We start from the raw sequence: 17,866 nt of genomic DNA on the forward strand, positions 1-17,866 counted from the left end.
CATCCAAGTGATTATAAGTGAAAATTATTTCATGAGAGGTAGAATTTGGACTTGGGCTAAAAAAGGTAGATTACTTTACATTGTACTATCTGCTTAAAATTAATTCTTACATTCTAATTTTTGGATGACTGATATATTAATTTTGGACACAATGCTCAACACACGGTCCTCTCTGATTCTATCTTCTTAGATTTTCTCTGTGAACTTGCTCCTTCATAGCAAAACCCATAACAGTCATCATTAATTCCTCACCAGCTTTTGAGGTTTTTCTATCTGTTTTTATAGGCTATGGTTATCCCTGAACTATCAAAATCACTCTGTTCTCAAATACTGACTAATTTCCAGTTGACTTCATCATGTTAATTCATACCTCAACACCTGCAGTGTCACCATGGTTCAGATTGTGCCATATCTTCAGAATCATGTTTTTGCAATACCCTTTTCAAAGTGGGTTTAGAATTGTCTGTTCTACTGAAGTGGTGCGATTAAAAGTATTTGATGATCTTTCAGTAGCTAAATCAAAAGGCCATTCATGTCCCAAGCCTCCATGTCCCAAGCATTTTGCTGTTTATATCTCTCATTGGCCATTTCATATTCTCCACTGGACAAAACTGTAATTATTCTATCCACATGAGTGCTGAAGCAGAGGGGACAAGAGCTGGCTTTGGGATGATAGTGAGGTAGATGAGACAAGGAGCTAGAGGTACAAAAAACAGAACTGCCTGGTAAGGAGAGGGGGAGGTGGATGTGAAACAGGGACTGATCAACTCAGATTGGGGAAGCAGTTGAAGTGGGTGGAACAGGGTTGCCTGAGCACAAGTGGGAGAAGAGACAAAGCAGGAAGAGGAGGAGGAGTTGTGAGAAACAAGGGTAATGGGGACTGGCTAGGCAAGAAGACCAGGGAGAAGAAGAGAGTGTGTGTGTGCAAGAGGCCACATGTAGGGGATATAGCCAGAAGAGTCTGTGCCCACAAGAGCAGACTCCTCTCCAGAGCCTGGAACTGAACCCAGTGTACCAGTGTCTCACGTTCCTTGGCTGTTAGCAAATATCTGTGAAACTCAATAGAAACACATGCCATCCTTCTCTAGTGCTGGTTCATGTGGAGACGATGACTGCCTACTACTGCTGTTCGTTACTCATTTAGCTCAAGAGTCAATAGTTTGTGTGATGGATCTAAAGCTTCCAACCCTGTTGCTGATCCATATGGGTGTCAATATCACTCCATATAATGGAATTTTTTTCCAGGTTTTTTTTTTTTAAACCTAGCAAATTACACAGAAAAAAACCCACCCTGAGCTGCTTTGTAAGACTACTTTATTCACAACTCTCACTCACCTCCAAATTTCTCATATCTACCTTTAAGTTTACATGTAAACCAACTGATAATAATTAATAGAGGTGTAACTGAGCAGATTTATATTTTAAAAGAACTAAATGGAAGTAATAGGGTCGGGCTAATCTTCATCCTGACCACTTGCCTAGTACATTGTATCTTTCTCCCACCCTTCATCTTTTTCATTGTTTTTGAAAACAGTTAGTGCTTTGGGGCGGGGTTGGTTTCCTTCGGTATGCCTGAACACATACAAGGAGTTAATATAAAAATGATAGTAAAGGGAAATAACAGAATGCTGAGGTTGGAGTACCTAAAGTGTAGCTACATTATAGCTCATGTCTGAACTGCTATATGTACAAGGAGTAGGTGTGCCACCTGCAGTCATAAAAAATGCCAGTCTCCAACCGTCAGGGCTAGTCTACACTACAGAGTTTTGTTGACAAAAGTCAGCTTTTGTCAACAAAACAGTGGAGGTATGCATATTGAAGTGATCTTCCCACCGATGTAACTCATCTGCTATGCCAACATAATAAATCCATCTCAACGAGAGGTATAGGGCTTATGTTGGTGTAGTTAGGATGATGCAGTGTCAGTGCAGACACTGTGTTCCTCACATTGGCTGTTGGCTGCCATGCTTGTCAATTTCAGGGCTCCAGCGGAAAAGACACCCTCTCCTCCCTGGCGCTCCTGTGGAGAGCTGAGTGGCTGGACCCCTCTCCCAGTTGGGAGCACGAGGTGAGAAGCCCAGATGGCTGAACCCCACTCCTGGTTGAGAGGGTGGAGCAAGAACCCCAGGGCGGCTGGCCCACTTGTCAATTTCAAGGCTACCCAGCTCCCAGCAAAAAGTGGAGCAAGATGCCAGGGCAGCTAGATCCTGCTCCCCCAGGGTGAGAAGCCCTGGGCAACTTTCCCCAGCTCCTGGCTGGGAACAGGGAATGGGGAACGGGGAGGTCGCCAGGAGCCTGTGGGGCAGCCGGGCTCCCAGCAGGGAACTGACAATGGAACTGAGACTGGGCTCTCAACTCCCCCCACTATCCCTCTTAGGTCGGTAGAAGTGCTCCTGGTGAAGATGTGCACCACCAACCCAAAGAGGGTAGTGTGGACATCAGCCACCGGCTGTATGTTAACCTAACATATGACAATATAGCTTGGTAGTGTAGACAATGCCTCAGTTAAAACCGTAGATTTCATGGTGGAAGATGAATTCCCATTTTTTTCCACAAGAGCTGCTATAGGGGCATAAGAAATTTTCAGCGTTTGTAGCTGGACCCAATAAATGGTGACCATTTGTCCATTTTAAGGAATGTTCCTTATTTGGTGCCTAATCTGGGCTCATGAGTTAAAAATGTGGTTCCAAGCAGTAATCAGGCAGAGCCACATATAGTGTGATGCCAAGGTGTGATTTAGAACGATAAATAAAGGACTGTGAGATGGTTTATCTGAAATACAATAGAACCCCAGAGTTATGAACACCTCGGGAATTGAGGTTGTTTGTACCTGTGAAATGTTCATAACTCTGAACAAAACGTTACGGTTCAAAAGTTTACAACAGAACATTGACTTAATAGAACTTTGAAACTTTACTATGCAGAAGAAAAATCCTGCTTTTCAACAATTTAATTTATAATGAAACAAGCACCTGTACCTTGTCGAACCTTTAAAAACTTTCTCTTTGTTTTTTTTAGTAGTATATGTTGAAGGCAGCACTGTACTGTGTTTGCTTTTTATTTTTTTGGTCTCTGCTGCTGCCTGACTGCATAAGTCAGGCTCCAAAATGTGGTTTGTGGTTGACCAGTCAGTTGGTAACTCTGCAGTTCAGAACTCTGAGCTTCTACTGTATGTCTTGTCCCTTTCATTCACACATTTGTCTGACAGGGTTGCCAACAGTCTGTAAATGTATAGACAGTCAGTAAAAAAACCATACAATTTGAACACTGCCCGGAAACCCACACATAAATGGCAATGTGGGTGAGAGTGGGTAGAAGTAAAACATGTTGTAGTTTGAGATGGATTGTCCTTGTTCGGAATCACCTCTTGAACCACACAACCACACTGGCCAGGCCTTTATCGATCTCCTGTTTTCTATTACAGCCCCCGCCCGGAGAACCCGATCGATCACCGAACTGCAGCTAAAAGAGTTGGGCAATCCGGCATTCCTGGGCACAGAACACAAGCGTGTGTGTGACACTAGCGCAGCGTGTAGTGAGGCCGGTAAGACACTTACAATCCGTTACAAACACACAACCTCAGCTGGCTGCGGCGGTGCAGACTAAAACGCAGGGCTGGCCCGCACCGGGCTGGAGTACGGCGACCGCCCCCGGCGGCGGGAGAAGGGGCGCGGGTGACAGAACATTGCCACCGCAACCAGCCCGCCCCGGTGCCGGTGCCGGTGCCGGTCCCCCCGCGGCCTGCGAGCCCAGCAGGGACGGACTCACGCAGCGCCCAGGGGGTGAACGGACAGACCGGCTGCCTCAGCCCCCGGACCCCCCGCGGCCGGTCAGCTCCCCGCGAGACAGCCCGTCCCCGCTCCCCGCCCCGGGCGCGGGTGCTCATCCCTCCCCTCAGGCTCCCCGGGCCGCGCGCTCCGCTGCGCCGGGCTGGTTTCGGGGTGGGTGTGGGGGAGGGGGTTTCGTTGTGCTGGTCGCGCGAGAGGGACTCCCCCCCCCCTGTAGTGGGGGGGCGGGGCTGAGACGCGACCGTTTCCCACGGCGCAGTGACGCGCCGCCGGGGCACCCGCCCTCCAGTCACATGACAGGAGGGCGCTGTCGGGTTTCCGGGTCCCGCTCCCTCCCTCCCTCCCTGCGCGCGCCCCCTGGCAGTCTCGTGCCCGCCGCCGTCATGGTGCTGGAGTCGGTGGTGGCGGACCTGCTCAACCGCTTCCTCGGCGACTACGTGGAGAACCTGAACAAGTCTCAGCTCAAGCTGGGCATCTGGGGGGGTAAGCGCGGGGCCCGCCCCGCCCCCGCCGTTAACCCCCCGCGGCATGGGCTAGGCTTGTGGCTGTGCTGCGCCCCTCCCTCCCCCGCGCTGGGTAGCGCCCGGGGCCCGGTGTTTGCGGGGGGAGGGGCTGAGCGGGAAGGATGGTTTTGGGGGGCCTGGCTTTTGCTTCCCCGGAGGCTAGGGGTGACTGCAGGCTGCCCTGCGGCGAGGCAGCGGGGAAGCGAGGCACAGAGCGAGCGCAAAGCCACTCTTGGCTCAGGTGGGAGCTCCCGCTGGCAGTGCGCTGTTTGCTCTGTTGGGCTGGGCTGAAGGAGGAGCAGAGCCAAGGGAGGGACAGTGAGATCCCGCTGAGGCCGCTCCGCAGTGACACAAGTACTAATCACCCCTCCGTGCCTGCCGCAGGGCTGACACCCCAGGCTGGGGGCGTGCTCTCGAATTAGATTTGACCAAGCCAGTAACACATGTGAACTCCTGAAGTACTTAACGGGGGTCAAAACCAGTCCTTTTAGACACTCCAGTCTATCTTGCCCCCCGCCAGCTGGAGGATGTGATAAATGGTCAATTACATCAAAAATCACAAATATTCCAGATTATACCCAGTCCCAAGAGACGGTCATTTACCCAGGTCAGTTTGCATCCTAGATCTCACATAGGCTGTGTAGCCAGTTCAGTCATAAACTAACTAAAGTTTTATTATGTAAGACAAGGGAATGAAAGTTACGAAGAGGTTAAAGCAGGTATAATTTACCTACAGGTGAGGCACAATCTATCATTCCAAAAGGTAGCACAGATGTGTTCAACTGCCAGTTTCCCAAAAATCATTAGGGCTCCCCAGAGTAACTTTGGGCATCTCCATCTTCTTGTTGGGTTATTCTGCCATGTTAGAATACAAACAGTCCCAAGATCAAGAGTTTTTCCTTGGGTCCATATTTATAGATTCTCACAGAAACCAAACTGACAGTAACAGTTTCTTCATGGGGCCTTGGGAAAAGGAATGCATGTGAAATCTTTAGTCCTTGATCTTGTGCAGTGGCTCATTTGTGTTTAATAAACAGGCTTTAACTCCTTGTGAGAGACCATTATGTGCATTACACAAAGCTTCTTTCTCTTTTGATGAGTTATTTATTACAGGGGTATATACAATGAAATGTTTGCTGTTACATTCTAACAGAATACAGATAAGTGAAAACAATGCATGCAGCATCCCATTAGTTTTCATTAAGGTTAAACAAATACATTCCTATACCTTTAACAATCACTTTGATCTATATTAATAAGCAATTGAATTGGCCTGTCTTCCAGCTGTGAGTTTCAGTTTTCAGCTGATTCCTAGGCCTTGACCAAAGCTGGTACTTGGCTTACCAACATCACATAGCTCATTCTCAGTGTTTATTTCTATGCTTATACTATGTGTGGTGCTTTATTGGGCCAATAAAAACGGTTAGAACTCCTGCCCTAAACAGTTGAATATTTTTAAAAAAATGTCTTAAACTTAAAAAGGATAATTCCCTTCCCCCTTTCCTTTTTTTTTTCTTTACAGCACACTTTTTTTCTTGTTGCAGTGATAAGTGCTGCATGCCTGCAAACTTACTGATGACTAAAGGCCTGTCTGTTGTAAGCCATGCATATAAATAGAGCACAGAGAGGCTGGTTGTATATGTTTCCATCATTATTATGTAATCCTTTAAGCCTTCAACTCTTTCATTTGGGAATCGTACTTTAATTATGATGCCTAAGGCAAGTGGAGTATGAAGAGCAACAAGTGTTTGAAATCTAGGAATTTTAAATAAGTTTTAAATAGTTACAGGGACTAATCTACCCTGGGATTCCTATTCAGTTTTTGTGATTTTATAATTCATGTTTTTTATTACATTTGTTTCTTTTCCTATTGTTAAAAAACCCAGTAAAACAAAGCACACTGACAGACTATCTTAGTGACTTAGTGAAACTAGCAACATACTCAGTGTTGTCAAACGAACAAAGTAAACAAACTGAAAAAACCCCTAATATTTTTCTCTTACTATGTTATCTTTTAAAACAAATATAGTAAAGCAGGCACCCAAAGCCCTATCACATATACAGCTTTTTCAATACTTAATTTCTCCAGCGATATCAGCGTTATTGATGTTTCCCCCTCCTTATCTCAGGAAAAAAAAGCCTCTTCCTATTTTGATAAATAGTTCTGTAGTCCTATTTATTTACAAGAGTGTTGATAATTTTGATCTTCTGCTTTGTAGGTAACGTGGCACTAGATAACTTACAGATAAAAGAGAATGTGCTGGTAAGTTATTTTAATATAATCAATCAGCTGCTTTTTGGGATGCTTTTTCATGGGTTGCAATGACCATGCCATATGGTATAAAACTGATGATTTAGGATTTTGATTTTTATAATCTTTATTATTCAGATTTGAGTTCTGGCACAACAGTAGTGCGTAGAGGCTTGGAAGGATAAGATTTTGATTTTTTTTTTTTAAAAAAAGGTAGATTTCAGTCTCACACTCCAGCGTCTCTACCCTCCACATTTTGAATGGTGTTGACATAACTTTCTTGAAGATGGCTTAAAAAATATTGCACTTGTAGACTACTCATACTACCTTGTTGTAAATTCTTACGCCCAATCCATACCAAACTAATACAATGAACTACTGTCATTACATTTTGAATAATTAAAATCCAAAGCTTTTATATTGCATGTGGATCTGCAAGGGTGGGTCCTTGTGCCTGTGTTGGCTCCAAACAATTTCTAGTAAAACACTAATAAAACATGTTATTGCTCTATGGACATTTCTGTAACCATAGGTTTTATTGTACTTAGGGAGATAACACTGAAATCATCTCTTTCCTTGCTGAAGGAGAATACTTGAGGGTATTTTACTGTTGTGCTCTATTACTGCTAAAATTGCCACTCAAATACATACAAATAATAATAAAAAACCCAATTTGTTAACCATTTAAATCTTCTTTGTCTGAAAGAAAATGTTACTTGTGATCTGATTTGAAATTATTACTCCTAATCACCAATCTACTTTGGGATCTTTAGAATTTAATAGTTTGAATACATATTAAGAGTTTCCATACAAGGACCTCATCAAAACTGCTGTTTGTAAAATAGCATCTGTTTTAGTCCTGTTGCCCTTCTGCTCTGCCTGTAACTTAATGCTCCCTTGACTAGTACTTCTTGCAATATGAGCCTAATCGGACAGTACTTAGGCCTGCCTGCAACAATCTCTCAAAAATGGATGGTATTTAATTAATATGTTTGATTTTTGTATGCAGTAGGTAATAACAATGGAATAATCATTCCCCAGTATTAATTTAATCTGTGTAGAACAGCTCTGTTGTAGATTTAATACTTAGATTAGATTTAACACTTACATTTACTTAGCATTTGGTTTCTGTAATACTTTAGATTGGTCATTTCATGTAACAAAAGTACCAGTGCTACAAAATTCTGTTCTACCTTTACTCAGTAGAGAGCAGATACTCCATTCCATTTGCTTTCAAGAAATTCAACAGATCCTGCATGTAATAGAGGCCTTATTGCTGCTATCTGTTGTGAGTTCTTCTTTAGTGTACTTAGAGTTCATGATCATAGTTTAAACAGAACTTCTGCTTTACAATTCATGTACTGACATAAGTGTTCCCAAGGCAAGATGTGTTGTCATGTAATTAGTAACAGAATAAGGGTTGAAAGAGAAGTAAGGCAAATTAGAGAGAACTAAAAGTGAGCACTACTTTACTGAAGTTGGTAGTATGAGTATCTTTAGGCTGCATGGTGGGTCTGAGCAATAGTAAATAAAGGTTTCTAAAGGTAGATATTGGAAATTAATGTTAGGTTTGAATTGCATGTTCAATTGTGACTGTATATCAGTGAAAGAGGTTTTTTTTCTTCCCCTGGGGAGTGGTTTCCTTGATGGCTTGTCACTGATGTAATAACTGGTTTAGAGTCCCTTTTAATTATAGCTACAAATGTAACTGTTTGAAATGTAGTGAAAATAGGAATAAATAAAAAGGGGGTGGAAAGAGGAGACTAACAGTGGCATTGTAATAGGAAAGTGGAACGCTGGTAGCACAAACACAATACCAAACACGGGCTGATATTGATATCTTCCTTTATGGTGAGAATAAAATGAGTGATATGTATAATTAACTTTACTCATTCATGCTGCTTTTCATATATTAAAAATAAGTTTTTATATGAAAAATAAAGCTGACTGAAAAACTACAAATTGAGCTTTCTGAACAGATGACTTACATGCAGCTTTCTTAGAAAGGAATGACCACTCAGCAGATAGGGGTAAACTTTAAAAGCACAGTGTATAGGAAGTACACACATTGTCTTATGGGACTTCAAGTATACATTAAATCTCAGTATTAATATGCATATATATATATATATATATATATATATATATATATATATAACATAAAAGAATTAAAATATCTAGACCTTTTGATTGCTTTTAAACAGATGTTGAAGTATGAGTGGGTTGCTCTAGACTTCTGTCAGTGGTCAATTTTAAAATGTTATCCATTCTTCTTTGCGATAATCAAAACAGAACTTTTGTTCACTGCTATTTGCTTACACTGCTATTTAGTTTTCAGTTATATCTTGTTTTTTATTTATTCAAGAAATTGAGTTTTTTTTCTCGTTTAAAACTCATCCCTTTAACAGTCTGATATCTTAATTTTGGACTATTGGTGATTTCAGTAAGAAACAATTAACATCTTGCCTTTGTTTACACAAAATACAAGTGGGTAAATTTTAAATCAGAGACTTTGTCACTTGATTGGGGTGAAGCTATTTCTTTGGGGGAATTTATCTGCTTTTGTGGCACGTTCACTACCAAATTGTTAAGGGAACCAAGGCTCTAACATTTGTCTTCCAGTCAATGGGGAGAGGTGGCTAACATGTCTCCTTGGTAGAAAGGATTTTGATTGTTTTTATTTAATCTTTGACATTACGAATACTCACCAGCTCTCTGAATCTAGTAGTCGATAAGATTTATTTAAAAAGTGTCAGAGTAGAAAGGAGCTTCAGAAACTAATTGGGAAGTGAAAGAAATCCTGTGACAGTTAAAACATGGCCAAGAGTTGTCAAATACTTATTTTAATGGAGAAAAATGTGAGATTGTAGACTAGAAGATGATAAATTCATTTTTAACTACTTCTCTTAAATAGAATATGAATGAGTATGATTTAACCTTTCTTACTTAAACACATTTGATCCCTCCATTAAATGTTGGTATTGGTTTCACTGTCTACTGTGTAGCTTAAGTTCTTGATTGTGTTTAATAAACTATCCTGACTGGTCAGTAGTAATATCTTCCTTGTATGGATTTATGGGTCTACTCTGTCCTTGATAATTGGCAAGTTTTGTGTAGAATTTCTCTTTATTATATTAATAATAGTCTTCATTATACTACTATTACTAATAATAAATAATAGTAATACTATCCTAGCTCTTATATAGTGATTTTCCTCTGTACATCTCAAAACGCTTCATGATCTCTGAATTTATTTATCCTTACAATACCCCTATGAGATAGGGAAGTGCTGTTATCCCCATTTTACTGATGGGGAGCTGAGGCACGGAGAGCCGCCTAAGTGATTTGTCCAAGGTTGAGCAGGAACCTTTGGTGGAGCAGGGACCCAACCCTGGCTCTCGCAAGTCCCATTTATGTATAAATAACAGTAAAGTAGTTTAGATTCTACCTTCTTTTTTTGTACAATAAAGACATGTCTATTGGGGAAAAATCTGCTTTTAGCCTCTTTTTATAGCTGCCAAATGTTCCTAGTTGTAACTAATTAGCTTAGTCTTCAATTTTATGAACCTCATTTTAATTATTATAATCTACAATACTTGATTGAAGTTTATTTTGAGTTTGTCACACTAATTCCTAGTTTGCTAATTTCACAGTTATCGCTGGTCTTACATTCTGTCTTAATCTGTTGTACTGTAAGGAATACTTTTGCCTAGGGCAAAATTTCCTTGTCAAAGAAAAATAATTACTTGAGAATCAGTCCTAAGATTGCTAGGATACTCTGGTTTGTACAGCAGAATGAATTGATCTTAAAAGTGGGTGATAGCCCTGAAATGTAATGGATACGCTAATTACTTCTCTCCTTACAGAGTGAACTGGATGTGCCTTTTAAAGTCAAGGTTGGGCAAATAGGCAAGTAAATATGTCTTACTACACCGGATGCGATAGTCTAAGCTTTTACTCTGAAGAGGATGTTAAAGTGTATGTCTTAATGCTGAGCTGTCTTGTTCTCATTTTCTTATCTTTAGAGTTCTCTTAAACTGATCTTTGAGTGCTTGGTTTCCATGACTGACTTGCTATGTGGACATCTTAACACTGATTCTGTAGGAAGTGTTGAAATCTTGCCTGAATGACGTTAAAATCCAGTTCAAGCATTCCTCTGCCTGTCATTCCTGAAAAACCTGTCAGTAGGGATCTTGCTGGCAGATATATGAGAAGTAGTGTGGACAAGCCAAACTTTAAAATGTTTTCTTTTAATGTACAGTAGGTACATCTTTCTTACTCCTGGTAGTGATCACCAATATATTAACTCTGTGCTGCAGTATAGAACCATTGCAGCAATATATTCCTTCATAATGGTCCCACCCTCTGATATGGAGATGTCTGAATCTGAACACAGATCTTTTTAATCACTTAAATGGCTTTTAAAATTTTTTCCCAGGTTCTAGGTATTACAGCATTGTCCATTTCTGAATAACTTTTCCACCCCTTTTTTTAATGGTGACCACTGCTTGCAGAGCGTTAGGCGTTTGGGACTCTGAAAAGTGAAGAGTTGTACTTTTCAGAAGTTGTCAAAACTAGAAATGCTCATGTGCCATTAAGATAACGAAAGGTGCACATCTGCTAAATGCCTACTTGATCTTACAGTATCAGTAACATCTTTCAGTGTTTGAAATTTAGTGCAAAATAAACTAAACTCTAGGCTTATTCAGTTTTTTGTTTTGTAGCATAAGAAGTTGAACGTGTATTGTATTTTGGTCTATTTAGATAAGCTTACTCTGAAGATTCCATGGAAGAATCTGTATGGTGAGGCTGTGGTTGCAACTCTAGAAGGCTTATATCTGCTTATTGTTCCTGGAGCAAGTAAGTAATGTCATCAAATCATAGTGAAATAGAAAAATTCATGGTGCAAGAGAAGTAAAAATACTACTATCTGGTGGTATTACATGGATCAGTACAATATGGAACTGTTAACTAATGTAAGTTACTCACATACTGTTCCCAAAGAGAAACATTATTAGAATACTTTTTGTTATTTCTAGCCAAATATTGGCAAGTGAAGAGCCTTGTTACTTTTACAGACTGTCTTGTTCCTACATTTGTTTCCCTATCGTATGGCAATTTGTGAACCAGAACCCTCTTAAATTTGCTTATCCTGCCTTCTAAAAGTTTTTTCCAGAATGGGCTACTTTATGAGGTTGAATATTAACTACATCTACACTAGAAGGGCTACAGCCACGCAGCTGTGACAGGCAATTACTCCACCTCCCATGAGAGGCGATGGCTATGTCAGCAGGAGCTCTGCCATCAACATAGCACTGTCTATCCTGGTGCTTAGGTTGGTATAATTTATGTTGCTCAAGGGTATGGATTATTTACACTCCTGAGTCATGTAAATTATGCTGAAGTAAGTTCTGGTGTAGACAAGGGCGAAGAATTGATCCTTTTACAGGAAACCTTGTCTAACTTCTAACCATTGAAAATGGCAAGCTTTTTGATCTTGCATTTTTTCACTGAGGACATGGTTAATTTCCATGAACCTTAGCTACATTAGTGGTCTCGTGAAACTTTAAAGTTCTGATCTTGACTGGAAAATCTGTTCTGATCTTGACAGGAAAGTTCCTAAATCCTTAAATGCTGGTTTAAAAAATTTACAACCTCAACTGTCTAATTTTTACCAGCTGCACTTCAGTGGAAGGTTGTACTTTTCTTAAATTGTAACTATATCTCATTGATTTCATAAACCTACCAGGTGCAACTTGCAGAAATTTTGTCAGTTCCATTATCCTCACTTTTCTCATGGAATTTTAGAAGCTCCACAATTTAGTGGGTCTAGTGCATGAAGAACTCAAAGAAATAGAAGTAGATGTGTTTGATGGTACACTGATCTTTTAGCTGAGATATTTGTATGAGTTTCCAATTCAGCAGGCTTCTCAGTGGAACTTGTTAAGTCTGAGTATTGTGAAGGACTTGTGTACCTTGTGAAGTTCACCTGCTATGTTGGATAGTGTAAGACCTGTGGGCCTTTGAAAAAAGGATTCAAAGAGGCTGAATTTTGTTGTTGGGATTCAAACTGTAATAAATAGGTTTGGAAAGATTAGATTTTTATGAGTAAATGTCAAAAAACGTTGATTTCTCTATATACACACACAAGCTGATGAAAAACATTTCCATCAGTCATAACTGAAATTTACAAGTAGGTAAAATAAGAAAAATGCTACTTGAGAAATTATTAGAGTTTGATTTAAGGATATTAACTTTGTTATTTGACATATGATGTTGAAAATTGTGGTTTAACAGTTATAAAGTTTCAACTTTATGAATCTCAATATCTTCTCTCATTAAATAATTGTCTGACTCCTCCATTGTCTGATGCCCACCCCGTGTAATTTCCTATGAACATTTAAACAGATTAAAAATAGAAAAAAATGCTTAAAACTCATAATTTTTCACAACTGTGAAAATTTATAAATGATAAAAATCTAAAAAATACAATATCTATCAAAATTATCAAAAAATAAAAATCAAATTCTGCCAAGCTTATTCATAAGACCTGAAATAATAATTTGACAGTGATTGTAGGTCTTCTCTTTTCAGAAGATTTTGCAAAACAGATACATTTGGTCATGAAGGACTTCAGCTATTATAACACTTGTGCAGCATATTTATTTGAAAGGTCCACAACTATAGACAAGTTAAAGTGGGCCGGAAGCCCCACCCTGTAAGAATCCTGGAGGGAGTCTGTAATGTGGCCATGTTATTTTGACAGCAAGCTCAAGTAACATCTGTGAAATTTGTAAGCTCTCTGTGTAGACAAGCCCTAAATGCTATACAAACATTTAGTTCACTTTTGAAGCCAGAGGTCAAAGCCCATTAACAGTCCATGGAGGGCTAGTGCTGGGTAGATTCATGTTCCAGCTAGCTGTGAACGAAATGTTTGTGTAGAGAAGCCCTTGGGTATCTTATACGCTTCATAACAGTGAGCATAGATCTTGTAAGATCTGCTGTATTAACCTGCTGACAATGTAAGAGATGGTCAGAACTTCTGATAATTGTCAATATGAGGTATGTCTGGTGCAGAAATCAAGAATTAGACTTAAAACCTATAAGTTATAAAGTGTTCTAATATACTTTGGGGTAAAATGTTAAAACAAAATGTCTTAATTTATATTAGTATGCTTTCATTTAATTTGTGTATTTTATGTTGAATCAAACACGAAATCTCTACTAATGTTTCTCTTCCAGGCATTAAATATGATGCAGAGAAAGAAGAAAAATACTTGCAGGATAATAAGCAAAAGGAACTATCAAGAATTGAAGAAGCTCTGCAAAAAGCAGCAGAGAAAGGTACTGTATGTATACAAAATTAATTCAAAGTTTTGGGGACTTAGACAATACAGTAGAAGTAAGAGAAACCTTATCCCATGACTGACTTCACAGGTGGTACACTGTAACATTTTAATTAGCTGATGTCATTTTTATGCCTTTTAAAAACAATATTTTCTGTAGAACTTACAGAGGGGAGTTTTCAAAAATGTAAATCTTGATGCAGCTGTAGAATGACATCTTGGTTGTTACCAAATATATGTTTTAGCTGTGGGTGTTTGTATATTAACATACATTTTGGAAATTATTGCAAGCTGAGTTTTGTTAAATTATAGGGCAAGGATAGTCAATATGTGGATTGGGGGGGCCAAATCTGGACCGCCAGATGCTTTTGAACGGACAGTGAAATCTTTTTATTTACTTATCATTATCATTATTTTTGTATTATTTTCTCTGGAGTCTGGACCTTGACTATACCTTGACCAAGAAATTTGGATCTTGACCAAAAATAATTGATTACCTCTGGGTAAGGAAATATTGAGCCTACAGGAAACTGGTTGTGAAAAATGCTGTAATATGGTGATCTAATTTGTTGTAATAAGTAAATTTATATTTGCAGTTTTTAATGTTAAACATCTGATGATCAATTTGGTTTTGCTTTGTGCTGTCGTATCTGACTATTCTGGTCAGCATAAGAATAATGGTTAACAAATAAGAGGCCAATTAAATGATTGCAAAGCACAGGAAAATGATAAAAAGACCGGTCAAAAAGAGTGTCGCCTCTTAACTTTTGGCCCAAGTCAGTAGGGGCTGTTTTGTGGGACAGCTCTTTGGCTTCATGGATGGATGACCATATTGCAAAAATCATTAGCTTAATTAGCACCTTTGCCTTCCAGTCCTCACAAAGGCCAAAGATGTAATTAAATAGAATCAGGGCTGTCATCTTCCCCTCAGCCCTACGTGGCCTATCTGAGTCAAGATTTGAGTCTCATTGGCTGGATACCGTGAGGAGCCTTGTACTATTGTCACTTACGTTGTACTGTCAAGCAGATAAATAGGTGACTCCAGTTTACAGGGGTATAGATCATTTCATTTCGATGATAACTGTAAAGTCAGTGAAAATTAAATAACACTTAAAAATATCGTTTAAAAAAAGTTTGGAGTGCCTCTCTTTAAAAATTAAACACAAAATCTTCACACTTTGCTCTCTTCTTCCTGTTTTTTGTGCTACTTTGAAATGTAAGCTAATGCTTTCCTTAAACTGCACGTGTTTGGTTTTCATTTACAGTGAAGAGAAAAGCCCTTATTCATTGCACGTGTTCTTCTAACATTCTAGGAACTGTCAATCTCTTGGTGAATTGATATAATGCTGATTGATAATCTTATCGCCAAAGGAGCATAAATAGAAATGATCAGAATTAGAGTCTTGACCACTACATAAATTACGACTGCTGCTCATAGGATCAGCAGAACTATGGCAGAATGGAACAATATAGCCAGAAAAATGAGTGACCGCATTTACCTATTTTTTGTCATCTACTTAATTCATCATCTTCTCTTTATGTATAATATTGTTAATATGTAACTTTCTGAGGTAAGGCATTTATCACTGTAGAACCAGCTGATGCTGTCTTGGTAACTAGATGTAATTAGGGTTTGACTCCTATGCATTTGAACATTAATATTGTTGTCTAAGAACTGATGAAAGATGGGACTTTCATAATGGCTATGGCCGTCAGTAAATCACTTGAATTATTAGAAGAGCTTGATTGGACTACTGAAAGAAATGTGAGGTATAGTAGTTTGATTGTTTCATTAAAGCACGCTAACTCTGAGGTTCTTTAATGTGTCTCCAAGAGGTGCAGCCCTGAATTTGCAGCTCAGGGGAAGGAAAGGCCAAGGAAGCTTTAAGACACCTTTGTGCCCTCCTGATCTGGGGCTGTTCTGGGATTTGGAGAGGCTCCTGGTGTAACTTAGGCAGTCTTACAGGGCTTATTTTGTATCCTGTGAAACCTTGTGGGTGACATTGGTGCCTGGAATCTCTCCAGTGCGGAAGCCTTGCCTCTGGCATGTTCCTCCTGCCCCTGGCGCAGCCCTTCCCCTAGGGCTTGCCAGTGGTTGGTTGAGCAGAAGTGATAGCAATCTTGCAGAGTGAATCTCCCCAACCCCAGCTAGGGTACAAAGCTTTTAGGTCTCATTTATGCTGCTTTGGCCTATTTTGACAGCGTAAGGGGACCAGAGTGGTGGAGTGAATCTCATCCCATAAATTTTGTTCCTTCAGTGCTATACAGTGTACCACAGATCCAGTGAAGAGCTCATGAGAGTATATCAAGGAGAAAGGGGACTGTTCTTTGGGGTATACATTGACTCCTGGCTCTCAACATGCTTTTCTTTATTCATAATGAAGATGCTTTTATATTTGCTAGTGTACACATATGGCAAAAATCATTTGAAGTGTACAGTCTATTATTCACTAGTTATACATTAAGAGAATCTCTTTATAGGCTTAAAAATATACTTTAACTAATACACAATTTTCCTGTAGTTATAGTTAGAAAACTCTTGCCCAGTTACAGCAGTCAACTATTGTATGTCACCTGTGGGGAATGCCGTGGCCTTCTGTGGTACACTTGACATGGACACGGGTTCACATGACCATATCTACGGGATAAGCTTTACAGGTTGGCTGTCCAAGCCTGACACGTTTGGTTTGAAATCAGAGCTTTCCTTCTCCAAGGTGAGCTGCCTGCCAAGACTGACAAAGCCCACCACCCTGTGAAGACTTATTTAAACTGGTCTTCATTTGCTGTGACATCCTCCTCATAGGGCCTAGGTGGCATCTGACAGAGGCAGCCACGTCACCAGCTACTTCACCATGCCCTGCCAGTTGGTCTGCAACTGATAATTAAATATTTGCGGCAGTTGCTCTATTTGCATACTTGCAGGATGTCCCCCTATCTGCCACAAGAGGGCATGTGTGATGGGAGTTGGTTGTTCCATCCCAGAAGTTACATAGCTAGAAAAGTGGCACACAATGTTTTTTGATGATGGGGAGAGGAGAAGAGAGAGGAAGGAGGAGACAGACCACCTTTGCATATGGATGTGCTGGGTATTAGATAAAGAATTAAAGAAAATGAGACTTGTATATGGTGGGTAATACAGAAAACTGTCACAGCCTTTGCCCATTGTGTTAACATTGTTAATTTAAAGCTACTTGCATATGTGTGAAAAAAACCTAAGTTTAAACAAGTAATGTACATGCATAAAAAAATCCAAGTTTTTCAAATAAATCATTTTGCAATGTCTACATTGATCTTCTAAAGATCAGGAAAAGATTATCCTTGTATTTAAATGGTATGTAAATCTGCTTTGAAGTTTAAAGATTTCATTTGCTATGAAATTGTAAAATAGATTTCCTTTAAAAACTGTGTTTTTGGTTATTGCTGCCATGTGGATCAAGGCACTCATTCAGGAGACACTGTATATGGCTTGGAGAGCTTTGTTTGCAAGGATATCAAACCTGGTGGGTATGCATGGTTAATTGCCTTCTTCCTTTAATAAAATTAAATTAAAAAAAAGCTAAATGTACCAGTGACAGTATCAGAACTCACATACTTGATAGTCAAGTATGTTGGCAAGCAATGAAATTTAGAGGGCTCTGGAAACAAGATATTAAGTAACATTTAAAATAACATACTATGTTACTTGAATGATAAGAGAATCCTGTTTTCGAAAGAAGGATAAATAGAAAACAATGAAATCTGGTTCTACTCTCAAGTGTCTCTAAAAACAGAACTGTTGATTTTCTCAAAGAATGTTTAAAAGACACAGATGGCAGTTGGGCACCCAAATCATATTGGCTTACAATGGAAATACCTCTCTGCTATTGGTGCCTTTGAAAACTTCCCTGTCAACGGTCTTTGTACTGTATTCTAACCGTGTTCATTAAAGTCTGTCTGAATGGTTGTTTCAAGGCCAAGCTGTGCCTACTGCCTTAATAG

The 17,866-nt window shown here is 39.7% G+C and overlaps 1 protein-coding gene across 1 annotated transcript; it reads left to right on the forward strand.

Moving 5' to 3' along the window:
* Positions 1–4,153: 4,153 nt before the first annotated feature.
* Positions 4,154–14,992, forward strand: LOC137144424 (intermembrane lipid transfer protein VPS13C-like). The gene is made up of 5 exons (XM_067534733.1): positions 4,154–4,271; positions 6,511–6,554; positions 10,409–10,451; positions 11,307–11,402; positions 13,785–14,992. Exons 1-5 carry the CDS (start codon positions 4,172–4,174, stop codon positions 13,907–13,909), a joined length of 408 nt encoding a protein of 135 aa, XP_067390834.1. The 5' UTR covers positions 4,154–4,171; the 3' UTR covers positions 13,910–14,992.
* Positions 14,993–17,866: the final 2,874 nt, after the last annotated feature.

This window comes from Emydura macquarii, unplaced genomic scaffold (assembly GCF_026122565.2).
Source record: "Emydura macquarii macquarii isolate MOO-44397 ecotype Brisbane River unplaced genomic scaffold, CSIRO-AGI_Emac_v2 contig_3451, whole genome shotgun sequence".
NCBI lineage: Eukaryota > Metazoa > Chordata > Testudines > Chelidae > Emydura > Emydura macquarii.

Bases quoted from the DNA above. Each gene is read 5' to 3' on its own strand.
- LOC137144424 (XM_067534733.1), top strand. From the start codon at position 4,172: ATGGTGCTGGAGTCGGTGGTGGCGGACCTGCTCAACCGCTTCCTCGGC. The intron at 6,555-10,408 runs GTAAGTTATTTT...CTCTCCTTACAG, and splicing joins AGATAAAAGAGAATGTGCTG to AGTGAACTGGATGTGCCTTT. The intron at 11,403-13,784 runs GTAAGTAATGTC...TTTCTCTTCCAG, and splicing joins GCTTATTGTTCCTGGAGCAA to GCATTAAATATGATGCAGAG.